The sequence below is a fragment of the Ochotona curzoniae genome, unplaced genomic scaffold (genome assembly GCF_017591425.1).
Source record: "Ochotona curzoniae isolate NIBS_2020 unplaced genomic scaffold, NIBS_Ocur_1.0 scaffold_4683, whole genome shotgun sequence".
Classification (NCBI taxonomy): domain Eukaryota; kingdom Metazoa; phylum Chordata; class Mammalia; order Lagomorpha; family Ochotonidae; genus Ochotona; species Ochotona curzoniae.
The window spans coordinates 2,916,938-2,939,873 of NW_024467121.1; the positions used below are offsets into that span (position 1 = coordinate 2,916,938).

Sequence of the window (22,936 nt, forward strand, 5' to 3'; positions counted from 1 at the left end):
TGGGGAGTCCATGGATAATAGCCTAAATACTTAGATCCATTCCACACAAGTAGGAGACCAGGATGTAGTTACAGGCTCCTGGCTTCACCTGTGCAAGCCCCAATCATTTTGGTCATTTTGGTCATTCGTGGAGTGAACCAGTAGATGGATAATCTCTTTCTCTCCCTCTCTCTCCCTCTCTCTCTCCCTCCCTCCTTCTCTCTATACCCTTCTGTATATATTTGTGCACACATGCACGTGTGTGTATTTCTATCTCTCTCCCCCTCTTTGTCATCTGCCTTTCAAATAAACAGAACTTTAAAAAACTAGCTAGATCAGTACAAATGCTGGAAATAAGAGAATGTAAGTCATTAGTTTCATACATAATCAAGGTTAAAAATTAGTAATCTTTCCATTAATCTGAGACACTGTGACTTTCAATACCATTTTTAGACAACTGCGTCAAATTGTGGATAAATTTAAATTCAGCAGTGCAAGAAATGATACTTTCAAAGTGGAATATTTACTAAATATCATAAACTCAAGGGAATCTTGTTGCCTTGAACATTCATTTTGAGACTATAAAACATATTCAAATTTAGAGCTAGAGAGGAGCTTCAGAGATCATCCAACTGAATCAATGTCCTTTCAGAAAAGAAGTACTGGAAACCAGAGTAGAAAAATGGGCTTCTCAAATGTTAGTGGTAAGGACACTGCCCAAACTTCTGGTGTTTTGTTCAATCCATGCTGCTTTAGCAGAGAGCAAATTGTAAATGGCAAAGATGACATGATCACAGTTTGCTCAATAAAGAACAGTAATGACACCACACATGATCCATAAGGACCACAGCTTTCCCTAGTAAGATTAAGGTACCTTTCTAAGGTGCATATGTAAAGCTGGAGTAGGTGGATATACATAAAGTGAAATGATGTCAGATTAGAAGATCATAATGTGTGATAGAAATTAAAAAAAAAACCCTGTTAGCCATTAACTGTCATTAGCTGGATTACAATTGTCTCAGGATATTAAATAAGCCCCCAAAGGTTTCTATAGTTTTCCAGTTCTGGGATCTTAGCTTCAGCTTGTCACATTTGGGGAAGACACAAGCAAAAATAACATATTCTGTATTTCTCTGTCTCCCTCTCCTCACCTCCCTCTGTCTCTCCCATTCTCATTCTTGCTCTGTTACTCTGTCTTTCCAAAAAAATAATTGAAACTAAGATGAACTTCGTTTTCTCAAGCCAATGGATTATATTTATTTCACTTTATGCACTGTAGAACCTGGAAGCTCATGATAACACTGAACAGCTTGCATTCATACTTACTCTGCGAGTATGTGGCCTCGAAGCCACCACCTTGCTGTTCTTCATCAGTCCTCAGTTTTAAAAGCATGCTGTCTCCGGTAGAAAGGATGGCAGGAGGCTTCTCGGCCCCACAAAGCTGAGTAAGCAGATGAGAGCTGGTACTTGGGCCATCATACACCTTTAGTAAATATTTGAAATATCAGACAGTTGCTGCTATAAATATTATCTAAAAGACACTACAGTATAAAATAGCAAAAAATGCATAACAAAAGAACATGTCTGCAATAAAATACCTTCTAAAAACTATTCTGAAGTATCTATATTTTCAGACCATAAATTCCAATGCTTTATCCAAATATTAAATTGTGTAAACTCAGGTTGAAGTCTAAAGATTGAAAATCCAGTACATTTTTATTTCGCTTTTTCAGTGGATGATGTTGAATTTCTGGCACTCTAAAAAACGTCCTTGCTATACAACTCCCATTAATTACTCTAATTCACCAAAGCAATCCTCTAAGTTTTTAGAATTCAGTGAGTATCTAAAAACTACAATAAAGTCTACAACTTCTTTTATGAAACTTTAATCATATCTTAGTAGTTTATATTTAAAACATTTTAAGTATCTAATATTTCAAGTCATTGAGTACATAGTCTAAAACACTGCTATTTTCACCAAATTCATGAATTTTTTTGTTTGGTAAAATTTCTCATGTGAACATTCTGTTTAAATGCTCCATTGTCTTGAACCTCAAAAATAAAACAAAAACAAACGCATTATGTATTCTAAGTAAGATGGAAGCAGGGAATGTTGCAACAGAAACATTATACATACTGCCAAATAATCCAGAGTGCAGTTTGGATGATACTCCAAGTGAAAGTTTAGGAATTCCAATTTAAATGGGCTACCATGGCTGGCTTTTAACAACCAATAGCATTCAGAGCTATGGTAGTAGGGCATCGGATAGTTGGGAGACGTGAATGTGCCAGTAGAAGTGGTGAGATTACCCCCACAACCTACAGGAGAAAGAAACAAAATGATGCACACCCTTCTCTTTTTGGCAAAACTGAATCTTCTTGTCTATATCAAACTACGGCAACTATAGTTTTCAAATCAAGTTGCAAAGCAAAAACTGTATCACAAAAGAATAGCTGTGATCCCAATTCATTTCAGTCTACCTTCCTGCTTCTAATCAAGTTGGCCAGCTTGATGAAATGCACCAGAGAACCACAACTTTTCCCTTTTATGTTTCAAAAGGATTAGCAGTGGCTGCTGCTAGTTCAAAACTATTGGCAATGTTGAAGTCCATTCAAAAAATCATGGCAAAATGGACAAATGATGATGATGGAATGAGCATATTCATCCAAGAATCAAGAAATCTTATCAGTCTGGGTTTCTCAATGAGTGTCAGTGGTCTGTTGCTTACCTGTTGATGAGCCATCCCAGTGAGCTGAGAAACCAGACTCCGAGAACAGCATGTCACTCTTAAATCTTAACCACAGTTTGTTACTGTGAGAGATGATCCTCGGAGGTAGATTTGAGCCACAGTATTCTCCCAGAAGTGGGGAATTTTCATAGCCTCCATCTCTGTGACAGAATACAGAAATGGAAATGTATTATATTGTCAGTTTTATTATTGTACAGACATTTAACAAAATTTGAACTTTGGAACTGCAAAAACAATCAGTTTAGCAGACTAGTCAACTTCTCTCAAAATTACTCTTTAAAAAAAAACAAAAATAGGGGTCTCTTTTTTCCACTTTTGCTCCTGCCACTATGGCAGAAGACTAAGGTCTTTCCACTTTTTCTCCTGTCGCTATGGGGTGGGAGGGTAAGGGTCCTTCCTAATCTCAGAACCTTTCTATCTCACTACAAACCTTATTTGATTGTTAACTAAGCAAGAAAAATAAAGAAGTTCATTCAACACTAATCACTAGCCAGTGATTAATTGCTACAAATCTTAAAAAACATATCAGACCAAAATTTATTATAAACTATGAGTCCAGATTTGAAATGTTTAATAAAAATACGAAATACAAACATATCCACATGATTATAATAATTTAATGTAGTATAATGGTTTGAGAAGATATCAACATATGAGCTGAATTATCTTTACTGATGACCTGTCTTAAATACCAAATAAGGAAGGAAGAATGCCTTATACTGAAACTTACAAGCTTAGAGTTTTATTATTTGCAAACAAAATCTTCATTGTTTTCGGTAAGACAATCCACTGTTATCCTGCCATCATTTTGACATAATCAAACAGTCTAAAATTTAAAGTGTTTTTTATGTAAACAAAGAAGACATTCAACAATTGCAAGTAATTCATTTCAGAGTAGTAATACATCTCATTTCTTTTCCTAAATAAAATCTGAGATTTGTTTTCAGTAATCTCTAGAAATATCACTTCAAGGTAATCACTGATTCTCATGCCGTTTTTACCATTTCCTCTAAGTGGGACTTCAAATGTCAAGCTCCACTTCTTAAAAGAAAGTGCATAGCAGGGACTTTACAAAGCAATTTATGGAATTTGTAATTTATGAAGATTAACTTTCCTGAATCTTTTCAAAATTATTAATGAAATAATGAAAAATATTACAATGAAGTAAATAAAGACACTTACCTGATTTCCACAAAATCTCCTACGCATGCGCCAAAATAGCTTTCTTCCAAGGAGAAGTTGGTGAAGTGCAATGATATCTGCTTTCCAGTCTCCACTGTGATTCTATAAATGCAATTTAAGTTGTTGGGGTAATTATTAGGGAAGTTTGGAGAAGTGAGGGTTCCAGATTCTTCTGTATAGTCTTCTATGCATACTGTGAAGAGAAAGAAAACACAGGAGAAAAAACATAGAAAAGATGAGACCACTGGACTATGTTTAGGAACACATACTTCATTATTTGTGCCAATGTATTTGCTTGGCAACATGCTTTTCTGGAAATATCAAATGACTTAATTTTTGAAACAAATATTTTGAAATGTCAAATGCAAGACAAATAGCAGCAGCAGACCTTGATTGTTATATACATCTTGGATGGACGATCTTTTTGGCTGGTGGAAGCATTATAATTTTTTGAATACATGAAAATTATCATAAGCATTCAAACTTAGCTTCAATTAGAGAAATAATAGAAATAATTCAGTTCTGTCCTCTTTGTAATCTGACACAAGTAGCTCAGCCATGAGGTTAAGAGCATGCTGGCTTGGGTTCATAATGATTTAGACTCAAAACCCTTCTAAAATATTGACAAGCTATGCATACTGGACAATTTACTCCACTACTCTGAGCCTCACTTCCCTCATCTTAACAACAGAAAGCTGAACATCCGCAAAGAGCAATACAACTAAAGGGTTTGGCCCAATAATGGAAGTAGCCATCATTTGCAAAAAGTATGCTTTTTGCATAATTTTGAGGAATAAATTAAACATTGCTAAATATTTAAATTCATACAAGAATATATATTAAATTTATGCTAGCATTATGCTTTTGCACAGTTTTTGAGGAATGAATTAAATATTTATATAAATTATCAGAATATCTGAATAATTTTATGTCCTGAAGAAATGTTAACCATATTAGTTTAACAGTTTCAACTGTACCTGTTCAGCCCTTCAAACTCTATTCTTACTAACCAACCCACTCAGCTCCCTATGCTCTCAAAATCTGAACGACTTTACAAAGAAAGCATTTTTAATGTTGCTTCAATTTTGTATGTAATAATCATCCAATCCTAGAGCCCAGAAGCAGACAAAGTTCTATGACTCTAAGGTTTTGGAGTAGAATAAAGTACTATATTTAATTTTAAGGGAAACAAAACAGGAATGTTTAAGTATGTTATTTATCCATTTGCTGCTACTTGAACACACTCAGAAAAACAGAGGAACCACTGCTATGCGCACAAACTATTCCAAGTTCTGAGGCCGATGTGTAGCTGTCATGCTACAGCTAGTGTGTCCCCCCAGCTAATGTGCGTTGGGAGAGCACAAGTACCCAGGTCCCCGCCACACACATGGGGTGGAGTCTCTGACGGTTGGCTTGGCTGTGATCTAGCCCTGGCTTCTGCAGGCATTTGGGCCACGAATCAGCCACTGAAAACTTTCTGAGTCTGTCTGTCTACATACCTACCTGCTTGTTTTGTCTCTCCTTTCAAATAAATAAAATGTGTTTAAAATATGAAACACAAGTTTATAACTTTGCACAATTTGTTTTGGCTTAAGTTGCCAAGGGAAAATACATATCCAATAGCAGTTGGTATGTTATTACAGTGTAAAAGAATTACAAAAAGATGAAGAAAGGTACATTTCTTTCATTCCTAGTGATGAGAAAGCATCCCCGTAGATCAAAGACAATACTTGGCAGAACTCACATATTTTTCTCTCTGACCAACCTCAAAGAAATCATAACACAGAAAACAGTAGGTATACATCCTCTGCAGATCATTTTAAAAATCACAAAACTAGATTTTTCTAAAAATCACTACATATCTCTGCTTCCACTGTTTTCAAATAAGCTTTCATTGTGTAGCATTTAGTTCATTATTAAAAGGAAAGAGAGGAAACTTGGATAATCCCCTAACCTACAAAGCAATGATAATATCAGTCCCCCTTTTCCTGTAGCTAAAGGAATGCAACGTATCAGGAAACCCTGGATTATGATTCACTTGTCTCCCTCCGCCTCGCTTTGCCTTATGGAATACACTATGACTGTTCTATCACAATAAGGATGAATAAACTGCTTTATGAAAAAACTTGTGAAACTTTTGGTTTGATAACTCAAGTGACCTCCGATTTTCTAGATGTGCATGTGACTAGCCAAGGGTCCATCCAGGAACCATTTTCTGTTTTTCATGGTATGTTTGCCTTAACTATCTTCAAAGATTTGAGAAAATACGTTATTATTATAAGGTTGACTTTTTTTTCCTAAGGAAAGAAGGCTTGTTACTCAAACTCAACTTTTAGCTGCAAATCACTGCTAAATGGTCTCAGGCACTGCTTTTTCTTTTCCCTTGTAAATGCCCAACTCATGGACATGGGAATCATATTGTAAATCTGGCCAAGCCATGGTCCTGTACAACCATAGTGTAATTTCACGCTGAATACCTCATTTTCTCTTCCCTGATTTTGTGACACATGAAGTCACCACTACTCCCACATTTTGAAGAAACGGATTAGGAATCTGAAACTCTGGAAGTTCTGACAGTCATTTCATTCACCTATGGCAAAGATAGCATTTAAGCCTATTCCCCTGATCTCCAATGCCTGTGCTCTATCATAATCCATGGTTTGTCTATGTAGAAGATGTCAATTTAGGAACAAAGATACACATGCGCCTAGCAATACCACAGATATGCAACTTGTTCAGTATTTTCAACCTAAGAAATAAAACCAATTAAATAAGATAAGTGAACTGGATTGGAAAGGGCTGAGATGCCTATACACAATATATACAAACATATAAGAATACATGAATTAGTAAGTAAATTTTTAAAACAAAACAAAATAAAACAAAAAACTTTCAGGGGGTGAAATATCTAACTACCTCATAGAAAACAACTCAGAATACATTGGGCAGAAAGAATCAGAGAGATTTGTGACTTTTTCAAAATACTGCCTATTAGGACTAGAACCAAGTCTTTGGGCTTTTCCTCCATCTTCACTGTACTATATACAGGACTTTCCACCCAAAATAACTATGGTTCAAATCATCATTACATCTCCTAACTGTAACACAATTTACAATTCTGAAAGTCACACCACAATCTCTGGGGAACTATAAAAACAGTTTCACCAGACTCACTTGAATTGCTTGGTTAAAAAAAAAATACACAGGAAGACTAATACAGAATCTCTAGACAGCATACTAACACCTGAATTGCTAAGCAGACAGTCCCTCCTTTAACTCCATATATCTTAAGAATCCCAGAGTTTAAGAATGCTGCCATTGGCAGAGTGAAGTATTAAATCAGAAAACCTCTCTGACTCTTCTGGTTAACAAATCTGTTCACTTTCTACTCCTGTGAGCCTGTTTTTGCTTTGATGCAATAAACAGTTTTAAAGAGCTCTCCCTTTGTGAACTCCAAGGAAATGAAGAGGTTGGGAAGACCCAGGAGGGCTCTCCTTCAACCTATACTGATGCAGTTATGGCCACTACCAGACATTTACTTGGACAAACTGCAAGGCTTCTCTCTGTAGAAGAACATAAGAGGTTCATCAGAGTTCTATCGCATCTCTGGACTGAATGGTACCAGGTGCACCATGGGCAACTCTTCTACCATGGTTCCAAAACTTAATGCAGACATGATAAAACCAACAGATTATCTGTTGGCACTTGATTGTATGATACTCTGCTGGTTTCTATTTTCCTATTTTCTATTTTCCTCCATACTTTCTTTTTTTAAAAAAAAGATTTATTTTTATTATTTTTTTTATTGGAAAGGCAGGTATACAGAGAGAAGAGACAGAGAGGAAGATCTTCCGTCCGATGATTCACTCCCTAAGTGAGCGCAACGGTCGGTGCTATGCCGGTCCCAAGCCAGGAGCCTCTTCCGGGTCTCCCACGTGGGTGCAGGGTCCCAAAGCCTTGAGCCATCCTGGACTGATTTCCCGGGCCACAGGCAGGGAGCTGGAAGGGAAGCGGGGCTGCCGGGATAGAACTGGCGCCCATATGGGATCCCGGGCGTGCAAGGCGAGGACCTTTAACCACTTGCGCCACCGCGCCAGGCCCGATTTTTCTCCATACTTTCAACAAATGCAGAGTAAACTTGTAAGTCAATCTCATGAGTCTCAATTAAGTTGCAAACTACAATTTCAAAAACAATGGTTTGAATTTTATAAAGGTTTTTACCTAATATTAAAGTTGAAAATCAGTCCATTCTTGTTTTCATTTTTTTTTTTTTTTAGCTCCCTTCTGCTACCAGTTTTCACTTTAAAAGTTCCCTCTTTGGAGGAAGATATACTCACATGAAAGATTGTAACAGAATACACAATTACAACTTAAATTGTTCAAAGTAATTAATCAATCATATGAATATTATAGTTTGAGACTGTGCTTAGGATTCAGTCAGGAGACACTGGCAACCTGTTCTCACCATCAGTTACTAAGAACTTCTGAAGATTTTCTAATCACATTTCACTTGTGACTTCTTCCTTTCTGGCTCCACAGGCACATCTGGGTAACTACAGAAAAAGGGATGAGGAGGAAGGCTGGTCCTTTTCTTTCCAAACACACACGTAGGGGTTGATGTCAGAGCTATACCATAGGGACTGCAGATGTGAAAGGTAAATCAGGGAGCTTTCACTTTTATTGAATGAAGACAGGAAAGACTTCAGCAGTGGGGAACTCAATCTCTTGTACTGAGGAAGTAGAAAGCAAAAAGCAAAATCCATTGTGGTTGCTCTGGCCATTACTTCTGTTTGAGCAATAAATTAGGGTGAGCAATTCTTGATATTTTCCCAATATCATTTTGTTCTGCAGAAAATACCAAAATCAGACAACTGAGAAGAAAGAACTCCCTATTTTCCAGGCAATTGCTCACTATGACTCAGGCTGCCTGGCTGTTTCACTCCCCATCTCTGCAGCCCCGCTCATCCCTGAGCAACTCTGCAGGGCTACCGTTAACCAGTCATGAGCCTGTGGCCCACATACTAATCTACAGGAACCTGGAGAGCCTGTGGCTCACATATTAATCCCCACAGCAAATTGTGATGCTCCAGAATTGTAAATGGAAGGTTCTCCATGGCCCCTGGATCCAGTCATCTAATGGCTATTTAGACTGTTTTGACTGTTTTGACTGGATGTTTGGGTTTATCCAGCAATGTCAGGCACACAGTGACCTGCCAGGCTAGGTCAAGATGCAGAGTGAGTATTCCTCTTCTGGGGTTGCAACCCTTCTGGAAAACGTAGAGGATAGAATCGTGATTATCAGACAGAAAAGCAGGCTGGACAGTGTTTCCAGTTTGTCACTTTAGGTTTCTTTTTTTTTTTTTTTTTTTCGGTATCACTTGCTTTTCTTCCGCTCCAGTTGACTCATTTTTCTCAACTCTTTATTCTGCTTATTTTGCTCACTCTTAGTTCTTGTTGCATTATATATTGTCTTACAACTAATTGTAATATTAACAGGGTTGTAATCATTGCAGGGATGTGTCTTTGCATATTATTACAAAGATCTCCATGATATTTTCAAGAGGTCTGGCTGGAAGTACAGCTGAGGTACAGTCAGTTTATTCATGCAGCCAATTAAAACCATATTCATAGGTGATTAGCACCGGAAGACATTTCAAAGATCATCAAATCCAATCCTATAATTATACAGATGAGAAAACTAGCCCTCAGAGTTCAAATGACTTACTGCAAATCCTAATCTAACATGTACTTCAGTTTGCAGCCATCCATATCAGAGAGATAAAACTGCAGAAGTATGGAAAAGTGTATATCCACTATTTCTTGAGAAACTAAATTTGGTTGTTGGATGTTAATCATCTGAACAAAGTCCAGTGAGTATGTCAAATGTCACAACCTAACCTATTATGAATTCTGGGGATTTAATTTCCCATGTACTTGAACTGGATAAGGAACAATCTTCTAGAGAGTTCTATTAAAGATAAAAATTATCCAATTCTGTCACAGTCAGGATTCTGGAGAAATCTAAATCCAGCTGTCCAAAACAAAGAACTGAAGCGAGTGTAGGGGATACTGTTGGGCTGGAAATGAAGAGCAGTGGTCACTCCTTCCAAAGGAGAACTAATGAGGAACTGAGCTTAGGTCTCTTGAGTGGGAGATCTTTTTCCTTTTTATTTATTTGAAGTAGTAGGGTCTTTAAAAGACACATTTGGAGCCCTCTGAATGCTGGACTGATAGACAACACTGAGGTACAGGGGACGTCTCCAACCATTTCTGGAAGGAAGGCAGTGAACCACACCCTGCTTCTGGGCAATTCTGTGGCTGGGGAAAGCTTGGCAGGCACAGCCTCTGTGTGTCCCCCATGCATGCAAAGCACTGGATGATACTTATGTGTTAAACAATAGCCCAGACTCCCTAGAAAGGCACCCATTTCAGGGAATATAAGCCTGATGAAACCTGGCTCAAAGATCTCATAGGCTCTTGAAGACAGCTGTAACTCTAGCTTCCACATAATCAGACAGCCTGCAAACATATTTGCTTTCAATGCTACATTTTTAGAGAGCAAACTAACAGTGAGAATTAAGTAATAGGGAAGTTATAGTACAAAGAATAAATACTGAACATATTAAATAATTTCATTAGATTACTTTCGAAATCTATAATTTGCTAAGAGCTTACATTTACTTTAACAGAATTCCATGCAGTAATACTCCCCTTATTGTTTTCTTTTTCTAAATCTAATCTTCAGCTTCTCCTATGTACTTTTTTTAAAAAAAGATTTATTTATTTTTTATTACAAAGTCAGATATACAGAGAGGAGGAGAGACAGAGAGGAAGATCTTCCGTCCAGGAATCTCTTCCAGGTCTCCCATGCAGGTAGGGGTCCCAAAGCTTTGGGCCATCCTCGACTGCTTTCCCAGGCCACAAGCAGGGAGCTGGATGGGAAGTGGAGCAGCTGGGATTAAAACCAACACCCATATGGGATCCCGGCGCATTCAAGACGAGGACTTTAGCTGCTAGGCCACGCCGCTGGGCCCCTTCTCCTATATACTTTAAAATTTTCAGTAGCTCCTGCATTGGTTTTACAACATTTTTATTTACGTTTACTAGATTTACTATATTTTTACTTTTGTCCCCATTGCTTTATTGCTCTCTCATTCTCACTCTCTCTCACTCATCTGCTCTTTCTTCTGACTCGACTTATTATCTGAACCACTTGGAGACATTTTATGTGACTTATTATCTGAACCACTTGGAGACATTTTATGTCTTTGTTGCTACAAGCTTCGGTGTATTGTTCCTGAGACCAAAAACATTTACTTACAAAGTGACCGTACAACTATCAAATTTTGAAGATGGAAAATGGATACAAAGCTCTTGTCTAATTGTTACTCTGTTTTTAAGAAAGTAAATGTATAAGTTATTATACTTTATTCTAAATATACTTTTAATTATGTTCAGAGGATAGGGGATGAATACTTTAAGTATTCTCATGGTGTTTTAGTTGAGTAAATAAGACTAAATTTATAAGACTGTTCTGTTACCTTCTGACTCATCCAGTGCTTCATACTCTATTACAAAGCCTTCATAAGCTAGGTCAGAGTCTGCCACGAATCTCAGCGTTATTGAGTTGCCAGTGCTGATCAGAAAAGGTGGGAAGGAGTGTCCACAAAACCTATTCCAAATCAAGAAAAAATCGATTAAAAGGTTTAAACGCTTTTACTGTGCTTGAATTTACATACAAAAATCAGGCATGTAAACATGACAATAAATTTTAATATGTTTTTAGCAATCTTGTAAAACAAATATATTTCATACAAAATTTTTTGAGTATTACGGAAAAGTATCTGTTCATAACTTCCTGAAGTGGTTGTATGACTTACCATAAATGAGAAATGTAATAAAATTGCTACACTAGATGGTCATATAGCCTATTAATCCGTTTGCCAACAAAAATGTAATACGCATAAAAAGACAACAGAAACAATTATAAATGTATAGGTAGGTGCCACAACACAGTGGTTTAAGCTGCCCACATCACATATTAGAATGCCTAGGATCAAGTCCCAGCTCTGTTTTCAATCCAGCTTCCCCTTAAGGCACACCCAGCTGGGCAGCAGATGACGGCCTAAACATTTGGGTCCCTGATGGAATTCCTTGCTCCTAGCTTGGGTCTGTTCCAGTTCTGGCTATTGAGGACATTCAGGTGTAAACCAGCAGATAAGAGATTCTCTTTCTCTCTTTATCTCTCTCTTTCTCTCTCACTTGTTCACTGCTCTCCCTCCCCAACCTGCCTTTTTAATAAATAAATAAAATCTAAAAATGTACGGAGTACAAACTTGAGAATCGATTCTGTCACTTATAGGCAATGACAACTATGGGCAGATTGTGTGCTGCCCATGCCTTGGTGTTCCCATCTCTAAAATGAGGGTGATGATTGTACCTACTTGACGGAGTTGCTCATTAATTCGACAGATTTAACCATTCTGCAACGTAAATATACTTCATAAAATCACATTGTGTAAGATAAAAATATACAGTGTATCTGTTAATTTTTAAAGAAGATGATATAGATAATAAATGGTCAATATATTACCAGTTTTGTTCTTCTCCAAATAAAATTCTATAAAATAATAAATTCTACAAATAAAATAAAATAAATCTTAAAAAATAATAAAAGTGGGCAGCTCTGCTTCCCATCCAGCTCCCTGCTTGTGGCCTGGGAAAGCAGTTGAGGACGGCCCAAAGCCTTGGGACCTGCACCTGTGTGGGAGACCCAGAAGAGGTTCTGGGCTCCTAGTTTTGGATCAGCACAATTCTTGCCCTTGCGGCTGCTTCGGGAGTGAATCAGTGGACAGAAGATCCTCCTCTGTCTCTTCTCCTCTCTGTATATCTGATTTTCCAATAAAAATAATATAAAATAGAAAAGAAAATGTGCTCACCTCCCAAGAGATGTTCCAGAGTCAGTGTCATAAATTTCTAGGTAGTCATTACTGCAGTTATAATCAAACTGTAGATGAAAACTTTTGAACGTCAAACCAATTAGGTGACCAGGCTGAAGAAATACATGCCAGGTACAGTTGACACCATGGGGGTAGATATTTGGATGACCTGGACTTTGAATGGTGCCTCTCAACTCTGTAAAAACTTTTCCACACACTGATGAAATAAAAATTAGAACACACATCACAACAAGTAAACAGTAAGATACCAGGATTCCAAAATAAAATATGCTGTTTCTAGTCTTTAAATATCTCCAAATAAAAATGTTTCTTATGTGTTGCTTAAGATAACCTATTTTCTTGTATATAAGTATATACCAGATATATATATTGAGATTAGGAAATATATTCTTTATTATACTGTATGTGATTTCTATGTAATATTTATTACCAATATTAATTTATGCTTATGTATACATAAGAGAAGAAAGAGACAATCTCTTACCCAAATCCTCAGTACTAAATGTAGCCATAAAACCATGGTTTTCAGTAGAGGAACTTTTCACAAATGTGACATAAAGAAAATTGTATATAGACGTTATCAACGGAGGTATGTTTGTGCCACAATATTTTTTATTTTCATGGGAATCCAAAATTGAACTGTTACCAATCTAAAGCAAAAAACAAAAACAAAAACAAAAAACAAGTTTATTTCACTGGTCACCTATTTTGCAAAAATTTATGACAATAATTGCCTGATGCTTACATCTACATAGTAATAATCAATTTGTGAACACAATTTTAGAACATTTTAACTATCCTGAAAGATACTTGTCATTTGCCCATGATCAGAGTTTGAAGCAGCTGCCAATCTACTTTCTGTCTCTGTAAAGTGTCTATTTTGTACATTTGAAAAAAAATGGAATTATGCAATATGCAATATTTCATGACTAGGTTCTCTTCTGTTGCATATGATTTCAATGTTCATATATAGTTTAACATGTATCATTACATCATTGCCTTTTAATGCCACAGAGCCTTTCATTTTATGAATATGCCTATTATCTATCCATCCATCAGTTGATAATTATTCAAGCTGATTCTGCTTTTTCAATTATAAACAATGACCGTGCCTTCTACTTTATGTGTCGTTATGAATGTTAACAACTATATCTGGATACAAACTTTTGTGTGAACATATGTTACTGATTCAAGTGGTGAGTCAATGGTTAATTTTGGAGAGGCTGGCAATTGGTTTCAGAGTCAGCTGTACCAGTTGACATTCCTACCATCCCTTCCGACACTGGTATTGACTGACATCTCCATCACAGCCATCTTAGCAGATGTGATATGACATTTCACCATGGTTTTGATTTGCATTTTCCTCATAGCTAATGATGTGAAGCATCTTTTAACATGCTTATTGCTCAATTCTATATTTTCTCTAAAGAAATGTGTATTCATAACCTTTGGCCACATGCAAAATCAGATGATTTTTTAGCTTTCATAACGTCCAATTTTTCTATTTTACTACTGTTTATACCTACTTTCCATAGCTAACAAGTCTTGTTTAACCATAGGTCACAAATGCTTACCATCATGGTTTTATCTAAGAGTCGATTTTAGTTCACATATTTAAGTCTGTAATATCCATTCTTAGTTAATTTTTGCATATGGAATAAGGAAGGGGTCCAAATTCATAATTTTGCTTGTGAATATTCAGCAGTATTTATTGAAAAGCTTTTTCTCCCTCTGAGTGTTTTTTATCATGAAAAGTTGTTGGATCTTATATCTGGATCTACTGAGGTGATATTGTGTTTTTCCCTTTATTTTATTCTCCTATTAAAATTATCCCATATTAATATTAATTGATTTGTTTTTGAACTTATATCAATGTAAAAATCCAAGGATAAATCCTTCTTGGTACATGATCCTCTTTATATACTGAATTCAAGTATTGATTGGGTATTTTTGGATTAATATTCATAGAAGATATTGATCTGTATCAAAGATTATTTGTGTTAACCCATTTGCAGATATCATAACATGGTATTTTTAATAACATAAAACCAAAGTTAATACTTGAGAATTATTTAAGTCTTACCTCAACATAATCTGTTTCACAGTTGGCAGAACTTCCAAGTTCAAATGCAGTAAAGTTGAGAAGAACTACCTGACCTTGGGGTTGGAAGATGGTCCACCTACAGATCCTTTCTCCAGGATATGCATCAGGATAAAAAGGAGAGCGAATGATCCCTTCTCCACTTAATTCACCCCCACAAGCTGCAATACGAAAATGATAAATCTGAAGAGAGATGATATAATTCTTACTCTCAATTTTACTACAAAGTTTAATTTTAAGATTTTAACAGAAAGTGATATTTTTGTGAGAATATTTTTCTGGCCACTTGAATAAATTGAGAAATTAAGGTGTAATAATCAGACAATTTGAATTCAACACAAATGAAGCATAAGTTTTCTTACCAACTTGATAAACAGCTCTGAAACTAACTTTTTCAACAGAAGCATCTATTTTAAGCCTGATCCAGATAATATTAGTAATGGATGTAAAATGAGAGAGGGTTTCATTGTCACAAACTTTTCCAAGTAATATTTTATCATCTCGAACCTAAAAAAATTAAAATAAAATAGATCTGTAATCTCAATCAAAATTACCATGGCAGTGGTGACATTTAGAGACAGGGGAATGGCAGCTTCAAAGTGCCAATGAAATTGGAGGTGCATATGGAATTCCTATCTGAAATCAATCAGTGATTTAACACACAACAATAATAAAATCTTAATTCAAGAAAATCCAAACATACCAGAATTTTAAATGTATTCTAAGAATTTCTATAATTGCAAAGAGGAAATAAATCTAAAATTGTAGACTACTTAGAAAATAACAAAAAACAATACTGCATACCAAAGTAAACACATCTCAGACAAATCTGTAATCAAGGGAGGTCACAGAATCAGTTGTTTTCACTATTTGTGGAAAAAAAAAAATGAAAGAGATAAAACAGAGAGCCTAAGGAGTCAGCTTCAAAAATTAGGAGTATCTGTCATGGGGTGGGGGTGGGGGCTATTTAATATGAATAATAAAGTAAAAAAATAAGAAAAACAAAATTCAAAAAAAAGCATTCATAAACACATTTAGAATTGTTTTCCTGTGTGATACTGGGAAATGGGGACATAAAACAAACATTTCTAGCCAGTCTGATAAAGAAAACAGAATACTTCCCAGTAGATGTTTCTCAAACCTGAGACAAACAGGAATTATCTAGTTGATGGGGAATATACAGTAAAGGAAAAATGCTGAAGTATGATATTCAAAGATGTTGGGGATATGTGATAAAGTTATCACCCATAACAGGTAAAAGTTTAAAGCTCTGGAAAACAATTGGAAAGTACGTTTTGGAAACATTCTACTTCTAGCATTCTATAATAAGAATGAGAAAGACGCTGACAAAGCCTGCATTTTGACAGATCCTCATCAACATATGTTCTATAATACTGAGAACTGAAGCTATTTTAAAGGGCTAATAATAGAGAGATGATTAAATCCAGTATAGTTCGGTCATATGACAGTCTCACACAGACATAATAAAGGTCAAATGCCATACCATTGACTCACACCCATACCAGTTCTTTTCTCTGAACTCTTACATCACCTACAGTACAAGTTTAATATACTATAGTAAAGTTATACTACATTTCTCTCTAATTATACAACATACCTCCAAGGGGGAATATTCCTGTACTCCCTTCGGGCTCTAACAAAGAACTCTGCAAATCTATACTTGAAAAATTCCTGTTGGGTCATGTATTCTTGTTGGGTCAAAAATTCTTGTTGGGTACATTATGATGATTCAGTTTTTGTTAGAGGAGCAGACATACCACAGTTCTTGGAAAACAGAAAGCAGGGCACACAGTATTAAATTATCTCCCTTCTCTCTGACCCTCCTGGGTTCTATCTGCTTCTTCCAAGCCTGCAGTCTATTTTGGCTTATCCATTAGAGAATGAGAAGGGAAGGAGAAGAAGAAACAGCACTAGAGTAAGCCTAAGTGGAGTATTCCTCTGGGTCCCAACTAATGAAATTCAAGGACTCTCACAAGGAGGAAGGCAGCTGCAGTCCAAATGTTCTAAGAGGAACTTACAGGGCTCAAGGGCCCTAAACCTAGAAGGTACAATTGATTTTGGCTCTGTTTCTTTCTCTCTGTGAAAATTAAACCTTATTAAATCTGAAAACCTATATTCTCCATGGATCCCAGATGCTGCAGTACTTTAACCACAAACCTTTTGAAAAAGATATTAAAATAAAACTTGTCCAATGCTTTAACTTACCCTAAAAATACTATTGCAATACAATTTGCATCAAACATTCTAGGATTTGTGAATTTGTAGCCCTCTCAAAAATAAACAACTCTTTCTTTTGCCATATGAACTAGAATTAAAGCTCATATTTTTCATCATTATTCACTTCCTCCAGGTAGGAGAAATAAGTATCTGTCTCCCTTGCCCATGTTACTTGCTCTGTCTCACTGACTATGTGCTCTGCCAAAGGAATTGTCTTCCCTGACAGAATGTGAGCAGAAATGATAAAGTCATTTCCAAATAGAAGATTCAAGAGTTTCTTCATGATTCAACTAACTTTAACTCTTCCCTTCACAAGATCAAGAACCTGGGATCCAGAACAGTGAAGGCATAGAAAGAAGTAATAGAGCTGTTGAACAGAACTGATTAAAACCAATATGCTATCATGGGCAGAAAACAAATATGTGTTGTAAGCCACAGGAGTGTTTTGTCACAATTTTAATTTGTTTGGTTAGCCTCACTGTTTGTTATCACAGCTTAAACTTGACTTATAAGACTATTATTTTAACTTGATTTATAGGAATAGTTTGTTTAAGCAGTCAAGTGAAATCATGCCATCATCACTAATGGGAGGTTAACAACAAATTCATGAAATTAGTAGAGTACACTTGAGAAAATATGACAGTGATGAATTTTGGTGTTCTGGGGACCAGGTCCATACATCTCAAAAATTGCCTTATTCATGTAGCAAGCATTGAATGATTTCAGCCAAGAATCCTAATGCTTAATTTACGACTCAGGATTTTTATCCAGTGAGTATTGTGGCTTCTGATTTTTAAATGCATAAATTGAACTAGTTCACCAAGAGGAAATTCTTATAAAAAACCAGAGTAGTTATAAAGAAATGGCTTCTTATACACTTTCCTCAAATCAACTAAATTAAAAAAAACACAACTTACATGTAACTTTAAGTGTAAGATTAGAAATAAATAAATAGTAAGCTTTAATACAGAAATGGATCAGGTCCCAAAACTACTTCTTAATGCATGTTTTTAAATTTTTGCCATGTATCCAGATTTATTTTTTATATTATAATATTTTAAATCCCTTAAGTATTATATTTTAATGGAAAGGAAATCCGTTATGCTGGCACTGGCACATGGTCCATCCAAAAGCTTAAAACAGTGCACTACCATGTGGCAGGGTTTAACAGGTGGTCTTGTGTGAAATGAGCGGTTGATACGCTCTCTTTAGCTAAGTAAAGACTTGATTTTTGAAATTAGCTTTGGGATAATATAAGTAGGGAACACAGGGATGTAACCCCACTATAACTGAGATTAAGAATTAAAAGCTAGAGATGAAAGAAGCCGGATAAGGACTAAAAATTATTTGGGGATATGGTGTGGTATGATGCAATAATCTCCTTTGTATTTTAAGTTATTTACTTATTTTCATTCAATTTTGAAAGGCATAGAAACAGACATAAAGAATTCTTCCAAGCACTTGTTTGGTCACCACATGCCCTCAATGACCAGGAATGAGCCAAGCTAAATATTGGAACTCTGAACTCAATCTGTGTCTCACAGGTGAGTTGAAGCAATGTAGCCATCACTTGCTACAGTTCCTGGTGTTGGTTAGCTTAGCAAGAAGTTGGAAAGGAAATAAAGCAACTAGGATTTAAAAAATCATAACCAGGACTAGAAAATCAGGCACTCCAGTACCGTTGTGGGTGTCCAACACAAGAACTTAACAGCTTCACTAAAGGTATCCTTTTGTCCCTGCATTTCACAGTTTCATGGTCAACATTTTAAAGCTTTTTTTATGTCTCATGAAATAGTATTCCTTCTAACATCTGTAGCAAAATTTGTCTTGTATCAGATTCTTAAACATTTATTTCCTAAAACTAAAAGAAATGTGTCTATTTTTGCCTGTAAGGGTCTCATGCATGATTATAAACTCCAGTTCTCATCTTTTCCCCTTCTCCCTCCACACTTTGGCAATATTTTTTATCTTGAAGATACTACCAGGGAGTTAGTTCTCCCAGGTAATGTCTCACAAGTTTTAATATATAAATTTCCTGTTTTTCATTTTGCAAATAGTCTTTCATTGCATTTTTGTTTACTTCTTAATCCAGTAATTATTTAGGAGAGAATTGATAGAGTTCTATAAGCCTGGTACTTTCACTGGTTTTATCAATCATTTCTGTTTGTGTTTATTGTAAACAGATGCTTAGTTGGCATTAGGAACTTACTGAAGTTGTGATGGAAGTTGAAGATGTGGTTAGTTTGTGATTCAACTTCACTTGTACATCTGACTTCAGAAACCAAATTCAGTGTATCATACTAAACATATTTCTCAATTTTATATGACATATGTGTCTGTTTTCCATGTTAAGAAGAAACAATTTCCCATGACCAGCTTTTCTTGTAGTACTCCTTTGTCAAATGTCCCTGTCCTTGGGTGAAATAGCAGATTTCAAGTTTAAGAAGATGTGTAGGGGTGATTAATTCTAACCATTTTCCTCTCTATCTGATTTCAATCCTGTGCCTTTTACATCACCTAGTTTCTGAATTTACTATTCAGCATACAAATAACATTGTCTGGGACTGAAAATTAAAGTTTCATCACTACTTCAATATGTCTTTCGCCCAGTGTTCTGAGGGCTTAATTCACTCATAAAGTATTCATGAGAGGTGCTGCTTTTTATTCGGGAAAGATGCGCCTATCACATTCATAGAGCTCTTCTCTACGATATAAAAGCTAACAGTTGATCTGTTCTTTTTGTTAGTTTGTAACTACATTCACTTCTTCCATTGGCCAATATGTTTGTAAAAGCAAAAATTGTAGCTGAGATAGATATAAAAATATAAGAACTAATACCTAAATTGTTCTTCCTGTTTAAAAAAAAAATAAAATAATAAAATAATAAAAAGATCTGCAGCCCTGGATCTTGGCAACATCATATTTATTTTTTGGAGTTAAATCTTGTTCGTAAGTTAGTGTATAGGGGTTCTCTTACTGAGCATTTAAAGGAAGTCTTTCAAGAACACATTATGCTTGAAAGAAATATACCAAACAATGGAATTTGAATATTCATTTAAATGACATGTTTGCTTAGCAACAAGGCATCTGGGACCACATAATGGGAAAATTCAGGATTCCCAGGAGTGCCACCTATTCATACTCAAAAGAAGCTTTCTAACTATTCTCTTTCTCTCTATAATTCCCTCTCTGCTCTTCTCTCTAAAGTTTTGAGTAGTATACTTTCTCTCATAAATAGTAAATAACAATCATCCCTCTTCTCTATCATCACAATTTCTGATGCACCATCATTCTTTTTTAATTTTTATTTGCTTAAAAATTACAACTTCTAAGTATAGCTATTCATAATGAAAACACGGCCCAGCATGGTAAAGGCACTATTTGCGATGCCAGCATCCCAGTGCATACCAGTTTCTTTCACTGCTGCTCCGCTCTGATTCAGCTCTCTGCTAAAGACTTGGAAAAAGCAGTGGAGGATGCCCTGTGTTTGGCCTCTTATAACCTGTATGGGAGATTCCGTAGAAACTCCTGGCTCCTGGGTTCTTCCTGGCCCAGCCGTGGCCATTGTGCCCATCAGAGGGGTGAACCAGTGAATGGAAGACTGATCTCTCTTTAAATCTCCTTCCCTCTCTTTTTCTGTCCCACTTGCTCTCTCTGTATAACTCTTTCAAATAAATAAATAAATATTTGTTTTAAAAAGGAAATGATATTTTGGGAAATAGTGCATTTATAGCTACTTTTGGTTCCTATCACTTTATTCCATGATCCTTATATAAAGAACATTAAGACAATTAGATGTATTTTTAAAAAATCTATTGCACAAATTTTTCTAGTGAGTACAGATTATTTGATATAAGGACTTTAATATAAGTCAAAATATATCTATCTAGACAGCTAGGAAGATATACCTAAGTCTTACTTGGTCAGTAAGAGTTTGATAGTTGTGGGACTCAAATTTCTCATTTAAAAGTGATGATATTCTCCTTACAAAAACCATAGCACAGAGTTAGTTTTCTGAAGGAGCGTAACCTTCAGAAATAATTAAAAGAACCCTCTAAAACAGCAGTTCTTCAATGCTTTAACATAAACCTCCACCACTGACCAGCTGGGTCACTTTAACTAATCTGAGTTGAGGTCAATCACACATAAAATGATCCTGTACACTCTGAGACCTTTACCTGTTAGTCAGTCCTATTAGCCTTACTTATTTACATTTCCCTTAGCTACTAGGAGTCAAATTCATAGCCTGAAATTTAGCATCCTCATCAGTTTCAACTTTCAGCCTTTCTTTTTGTTCTCTATTGATGCCCTATTTACCACTTAAGCTGTGTTTTAGGCCACTTGCCTGATATTCTCTAGACCAGTTGTTCTCCAAAAGGAACCCACATCAGCATCACCTGACAGGTGAGTTTTTATCACAGATCAATAAAAAACCCAGGAAAGAGGGGGTTGTAGGAGCTGCTGAAACAGATTACTGAGACCAACCCACAGAAAGGCTGACTCATCACGTCTTGGATAGGGCATCCAGTTGCACCTCTAACAAGCTCTCAGATGATCTGGATGCTACTGACTGACAACTGAAGACAGGACATGAAAGTTGATGCACATATTTAAGAATGACTGAGAAGTCAAACTTACCTCAAGGTAATTCTGAGAGCAGCCGCCCTGGCCCTCCAGTTCCAGGCCAGTGAAGTTGACTTGTATCTTCTCTCCCTGGGGCTGCCTTATAATGTAGATACATTGCCTGCTGTGAGCGAAAGGCCCAGACAAGCCAGGAAGGAGGAGCTCGCCTTCTGGGTCTGTGTAGTTCCCTCCACAAGGCAGATCCACTGAGGAGAAAAAAAAAGAGGACAATCATATGGATGTCTGTGCTTCAGCTTCCCAAGGACTGGAGCCAGTTTTTAAAAATCCACACACCGGGGTTGGTGCTGTGGCATTATGGGTGAAGCCACTGCCTGTGGTGCTGGCATCCCATTTAGGCAATGATTCAAGTCCCAGATGTTCCACTTTCAATCCAGCTCCCTGCTAGTGTGCCTGGGAAAGCAGTGGAGGATGGCCCAAGCGCTTTAAAATGCTTCTGGCTCCTGGCTCAACACACCCACCTGGCCACTGCAGTCATTTGGGGGAATCTCTCTTCTGTCCCACCCTTGTTCCCTTTCTGTCACTTTGCCTTTTGCAAAGATAAATACTTTTTTTTTTAACAAAAATTCACACACAGAACATGCCCATTTCATTCACCCTGAACATAAGCCTCTGATAAGGCTTTCATTTTGACATGTTTGTGGGACTTTGGTGTAGAGCCTAAGAAGCAGAGGTAAAGATGTGTAATCCAACTTCCAATCCATTAACCTGTTCTGTAAATTGTTTTGAAATTTTTAAATTGCTTTTGAAATACATGTTTCACTATAAAAAATATTTGAAGTAGTTTATAACAACATGTTTAAAAATAAATATGTAACCACAGAACTGAAGCAGATTAAAGGAAAAATAAATACAAGATAGTCAGATGTGGTCAGGGAAAAGTTCCTTGCAGATGAGACAGCTTTGAAGGGTACAAAAACGACAGGAATTTGTCTGTAGATACAACCTGATGCCAAAACGACTGGAGAGGGACCAGTTAATACGTTCATAGTTATCTTTTCCTGGATCTGAAATTTAAAGGGTGTTTTCCTGTGAATTCTCATTACAGACACAATGATTTATGCCGTGAATAAAATTCTCAACCC

General features: G+C 36.3%; 1 protein-coding gene across 1 annotated transcript in view; it reads right to left on the minus strand.

Moving 5' to 3' along the window:
- CUBN (cubilin) overlaps positions 1-22,936 on the minus strand; it is a 228,532-nt gene that overhangs the window by 162,104 nt on the left and 43,492 nt on the right. The window contains exons 21-30 of the mRNA XM_040968271.1: positions 21,849-22,039; positions 15,335-15,479; positions 14,955-15,133; positions 13,356-13,521; positions 12,851-13,067; positions 11,453-11,583; positions 3,912-4,104; positions 2,709-2,869; positions 2,117-2,298; positions 1,306-1,462 (exon numbers count right to left, since the gene is read on the minus strand). Coding sequence (XP_040824205.1) covers positions 1,306-1,462; positions 2,117-2,298; positions 2,709-2,869; positions 3,912-4,104; positions 11,453-11,583; positions 12,851-13,067; positions 13,356-13,521; positions 14,955-15,133; positions 15,335-15,479; positions 21,849-22,039 — 1,722 coding nt within the window. The remainder of the gene's footprint in view (positions 1-1,305; positions 1,463-2,116; positions 2,299-2,708; positions 2,870-3,911; positions 4,105-11,452; positions 11,584-12,850; positions 13,068-13,355; positions 13,522-14,954; positions 15,134-15,334; positions 15,480-21,848; positions 22,040-22,936) is intronic.